This window comes from Trachymyrmex septentrionalis, unplaced genomic scaffold (assembly GCF_001594115.1).
Source record: "Trachymyrmex septentrionalis isolate Tsep2-gDNA-1 unplaced genomic scaffold, Tsep1.0 scaffold20, whole genome shotgun sequence".
Taxonomy (NCBI): domain Eukaryota; kingdom Metazoa; phylum Arthropoda; class Insecta; order Hymenoptera; family Formicidae; genus Trachymyrmex; species Trachymyrmex septentrionalis.
Genome location: NW_017305180.1, coordinates 4,123,200 through 4,128,849, shown reverse-complemented (window position 1 = coordinate 4,128,849; position 5,650 = coordinate 4,123,200). Strand labels below are relative to the sequence as shown.

Here is a 5,650-nt window from a genome sequence, read left to right as displayed (position 1 = left end):
CGGTACTTCCGCTCGGCCGTGGCGATCGTCCGCCGTCGCGATCCGCCGGTAAGAAACTCCGAGGTAAGAAACGGAAACACGGGCGGCGCACGTAAGGAGAGCGAGGGAGAGAAAGAAAAATAAAGAATGCGAAAGAAAAAGCATCTCGTTATCACGCGTTTGAGAAGGAGAGACGTTCGTTCGACCGGCGTATCTACGGCGTGGTAGAGTGGCTGTTTACATCGTGCATCCGGCCTTCTCGTGCTTCTCGCGTATATATACTCGGAATCATACATGGTCTCTCGCGTGTTTACAAGCGTGCCGTGTCATCCGTGTCAGCTGTGCGCGTCGATATCGCGTACGAGTCGATTCGCAGCGCAGAGCGCAGAGCGCAGAGCGCGACGCTACGTGACGCAACGCGACGCGACGCGGCTCACCTCACCTCGCCGTCGAGGTTAGGGTAACTCTCGCGGTCATCACTTGAACGGGTGGTGTGTGTGCCGGTGGTATGGGCTGCGTGCGCGTTTCCTCGCTGCCGGCGCGACGCGCGAGCGGGGGCGCCGTAACAGAAACGCGTGCTGCTCTCTCCGCCTAGTCGCCTGTCCGCGCCAGCCCACTTGCTCGCTCGCTCGCTCGCTCCTGTCGTTCTGTCCTGTCGCCGCTCGCCCGCTTCTGGTGAATTCGTATGGTGAATTATTGATCCGCGGCGGCGTGTGCGTGCGGAAAAACCGCCGTTGGTTGGAAGAGAGAAAGGGTAGAAGGTAGGGGGTAGAGAGAGAGAGAGAGAGAGGGTAGGGGTGACGGAGCTGAAGCCGCGGAGTGGCGCACGGTGGTGGCGCGAGAAAGCGCTTAAAGCGAGTACACGTACGGGGTGAGACGTGCGCTGGTTGGTGTGTTGGTTGTATATTGTTTTGAAAAGTGTCGCGGCGCGCGCGGACGCACGCGACGCATCACGTCACGTCACGTCACGTCACATCACATCGCGTCGCGTCACATCGGATCCGATCGTATCGCATCGCGTCGCGTCGCGTCGCGTCGCCGTGGCCTCAGTCGCGAGACTCGCGAGGCGCCAAGTTGAATCGGAGAGTACACCGCCGAGAGATCGTCCGTCTCTCAGTCTCTAGACGAAGGTATAGAGCGAACGAAGTGTACATCCTGAGTGCGTCGCCTCCTTTGATACGTCCGTAATAACGTAATAACGGTGCCGTACGTCCGTCGCACCGCGAGCGCGTCGGGTTCCTTCGTCTTTCCGTTCCGCGAATTACTCCATCCATCCGTTCATGCGTGCGTAAACGCGAGAACGGGAACGAACGGCGGGAAAAGCGTGCGTGGGTAATGCATGCGAGAGGCGTCGCGGCGCGACGCGCGACGAGGAAGTTATTCAAGGGAAACCGGTGAATACACCGGGTGTGACGCGGAGTGAGACGGGAAGGCCGAAGGAGGGTAAATCCTTTCCGTGATCTTCCGTGCCCCACGACGACGGGACTGTCGGGTGAAATTGCGAAGGACGCGTGAAACGACGTGTAATCCAATCCGGCCCGGGGGGGAGGGATCAGGAGTGTCAAGAGTAAGTGCCCTGTCGTCGTCGGACTACGCCGACGACGACGTAGAAAAGGTGGAGGAGAAGATCAGTGCCGTCGCGCGGAGGAAACTCGAGGGGAAACCCGGCGTCGTTTTGTGTCGTTTTGCCGTATACGATCGCTGCTGAACGCGCTCCGATAATCCCGGAGGAAGGCAACGTCCTATCTTCGCCACCGCGGGGCTTGGATGGATACTGTGCATTATTTCTGGAGTGAGTTTCTCTTTTTATTCACTGTGTATGTGTGGATGCGTGCGTGCGTGCGTGCGTCTATGAGCGAATGCGAATGTCCGTCCCCTCCGTCGGCTCGGCCGTCGACGCGTACGAGCGCGTATGAACGCGAGAGTGTTCCCCGCGTGAAGACGCGATTTTTCTACCGATGGACCTCTCTCTCTCAGCCGGGAAGCAGCGGGACTCCCCCCTCCCCCCCCCGAGTCCTGTTACTCACCGCGCGATCGCACCCGAAGCCCACGGAACAGCTGCGTGCCATCATCGTATCCATTGTTTACGTGTCTCTACTAAGAGACAGGCGCGCACCTGACCGAAACGGCTAAAACACAAGCGTCAGCGCGCGGCGGACTCGCTTACATTTAAGCCTGTCGATGTCTTTTCGAGAAGTTTCAACCTCGCGCGAGGCCTTTAAACCCTCGCTCGACGAAGCTGTTCGGAATTTGTCGGTAAAAAGAAACGAAGGTGAAATTCATCGAGTAAACCCTGACTATATTTGTGTTCCTTTCTAATGCTGTTTTTTTGTTTTTTTTTTTTTTTTTACATCAATCAGAAAATGTAATACTAACCCAGAGAGACGACACGTATCGTCCGGAAGATTTCCTCACGACGTCTTTCATCGCGAATTCGGTTGGACCGGCCACTGGTGTATATTAAAGCCGTTGTACATTGATTTAATTTGTGTAAAAGTCAGATGCGAATATTTCAAATATAGATTTTGCTTAACAGCACAGTAAAATGTATTGAGGATTTCATGATTAAACAACACATTGTTATGTCAATTTGTGTACGATGACTTTAGGGTGACACCTGTGCGTGTTGAATGCAATCCGATCGAATTCGTTATTAGATATCTTTTAGACATGCATGTTCCAAAAGATGTTCTCTCATGATGTCTCTCGGACATGCGTGTTGTCTAAGAAATATTTGCGACGAATTGCGGATTTTTTTTTCAAATATAATTCGCGCGGATGATCAGGGTAATCGAAACGTGTATTCAGGATCGTGCGTTTATGCGTGGAATATAATCTACATCTACGTGTATACAATGTAAACTGTGTTTTGTGTCTCTACGTGAACAATCTATTATGGTCATCGAAGACTACGTTCTTTGTCGTTGCACTGGACTGCACTGAAGTTTTTTTATCTCGCTTTTATCTTGCGTATCTGGTATGATAATCTTGAACTTGCTGAGAGGTTCCTGAAGCACCTTCACCACTTGTCGTATCATCATGAGCGCGCGAAATGTCAGCCTTGCGATTAGAGAATTATAATCGCGAATAATTTGAGAATTATTGTACGACATTTTTCGTATTATAGGATTTTTTCTTGCAATGTTCCAAAGAATCCGTTCTTGAGAAGAAACTCGGTAGTTTTGGGACACCCTGTATATTTTTATTTATCAATATATTGCTAAAGTCAAATGTATATTGACCAGATAATTATAAAAACTTAATTACTTCTTCTTGAATTGTATTATTCAATTTATAATAATTTACGTATTTTAAGACGAGGAAAGTGACTGTAAGAATCTCTGCGGTTGTCAGTGCGTAAATAATATATTCATATAATAAGGCGAAGGCATGCGAGTGACAAACAATTATAATTAAATAGAACGTATATAATGAACAAATCATTTACAAATGTTTCGACTTTGGATTTGAATTCTCTTTAGTGCGGAAGTAAACTACACTGTTTAGTTTATTACTTTATTTCCGCATCGAAGAGGACTCAAATCCAGAGTCGAAACGTTTGTAAACGGTTTTGTTTATTATATACGAACCTAATTATTTGCGAATCGCATTATTTCGCTTTATGTATACATAAATAAAAGGAACATTCAGCCACACGCAGGATGTTTTTTTTATGAACGTCATATATTCTAAAGTTGTACATTAAAAATATAAAATCATAAACGTTTCGACCGTTATTAGGTCATCTTCAATATGTTGTATAATAAAATTAATTATAAATAAATTAAACGATAATTCGTTGTCATATACAATTACGCAAATTGTTAAAATATATAATTTACTTTGTCATAAATATGAAATTTTTTTTTAGTTTTACATAAATAAGTTATTTACGCACTGAGGCGTAAATAACGAATCGCGGAGGCTCTTTTTACAGACGCTTTTTTTGTTTACATTGAATTTATCTTCGAAACCACAAACTGTGTTTGTTTAATTTAATTACATATTTTACACTGAATTATGTACGTGGAAAAAGATTTATATAAATTCAACGTAAACGATACGTAAATATTATTCCGTGTAAACGTGATCTTGAAGTATATGGCACAATTCTGCAGTATTCTGTATCTATCAGTTGCAAGCAAAACGTCGTCGGACGATAAGAAAAGCGGATTATATCTCGAAAGGTACACTTCTTTCGCGAGCAGGTTTTAAGATTAAAACCACGCGCGGATGGACGTCACGTTTCTTTCACCGATCGTATCCGGTCTTATCGAGCGGAGAAAAATCGTTTCCTGAGGATCGATCACGCCAATCTGATTTTACTCTTCGTTTAATCCCATCGCGACGACGACGGCGGCGGCGGCGATTAATTCGCGGAATTATCGCCGCCGTCGCGCTGAGCTCGTTGGAACGTTTTCTTGAACTTTCGCGAGACCTGGCAGGTGGAAAAGGCACGTAATCGTATAATCCGAATCGCGGCGCTAATTTCGCGCGGACGAACGATGAATCTTGGCGCAATCTCCTTCGTCGGAGCGTGACCGGCTGCTAACGAACGTGAAAGGAAAAACATTGGACGACGCTCGTCGGTACGCGGACGTTGGCGACATTATCGCACCGAGTTATCGAAAATAATTTCGTGCGAACGCGCGCCGGTGTGATGGAAGCGTTACATAAATTTAATCCGATAACCCGTCTCGCGTTATCGCAAAGGCGGGAAATCGGGCACGTAGGGACGCCACCAATTTAACGAGCTGCCAATGAATGCTTACTTTAATTCAATCCCTACACCTGCACACGCAGATATCACTTGTTACTTTACGGACACCGGTATACGTCCTCCAGTGATAATCCATAAATTTATCGTGACAATTAATTAAACGCAGAGTATCGGTAGCCGATTCGTAATTTACACGTATCCAACTAATTAGCGCACTGCACTTGACATTTCAGAATTATCTGCGCGGAATATCTTAATCTTTGGATTATTCGTATTTTCTATTCGATAATATTTTTCGTATGTCGACGGAGATCGACTCGTCGAAGGGAAAACGCTGAGCAATCGCTGATTAATTATCCACTGTTATGGAAATATTGCGATACGCTGTAAAATATATGTGTCACTTACAAAAAAAAAAAAAAAAAAACTTTCCGATTGAAGCACCGAACTCGAGTTTTTCTTTTCGAAACGAAATTTCCCTCCGCTCCCGTTTCGGAGTCGTTCGCGTCACGACGGTCTTACTTTCGCGCGCCGTCAAAGTTTGATTGCGAACTCGCAATCAAGAGAATTTCCCTTTGACCCTTTGGCGAATCGGCTGCGAGTTACGTTCTCGTATTTTTGCTTACCTGGGCAAAATTACAGTTCCACGCGTCACATTTAATTTCGCCTGTCTACGGCCATTCGACGCGAGTCGGTGACGATGAATAATGTAACTTAAGATTACCGATACTCGCGCTCGATACGATATTATCCGCGCGATCTATAAATATCGCGTGTCCTTTGTTTACTGTTCGAAGATAAGCGCGACTTGACGATTGTGCAGCACGTATTCGTGTATCGTCGTCGTTTGTCGTCGAACGGCCGGTATCTATGCGTAGTTGATAATTACGGCCCCGATAAGAATCCGTGTTCAATAATCAGCAATTTTCTTCTCCAATAGACGTGATTAGG

The 5,650-nt window shown here is 46.6% G+C and overlaps 1 protein-coding gene across 5 annotated transcripts in view; it reads left to right on the top strand.

Annotated features, from left to right (window-relative positions):
* Positions 1 to 5,650, top strand: part of LOC108747766 (transcriptional enhancer factor TEF-1) — a 178,368-nt gene that overhangs the window by 11,314 nt on the left and 161,404 nt on the right. Inside the window, exon 1 of one of the 5 annotated variants that reach the window (XM_018485498.1) lies at positions 396 to 1,771. The exons of 3 other annotated variants lie outside the window; for them this stretch is intronic. In XM_018485498.1, the coding sequence (XP_018341000.1) occupies positions 1,747 to 1,771 (25 nt within the window). In that variant the 5' untranslated portion in view covers positions 396 to 1,746. Of the gene's footprint in view, positions 1 to 395; positions 1,772 to 5,650 lie in introns of those variants that run through there. One more of the 5 variants, XM_018485496.1, reaches the window with a different exon arrangement.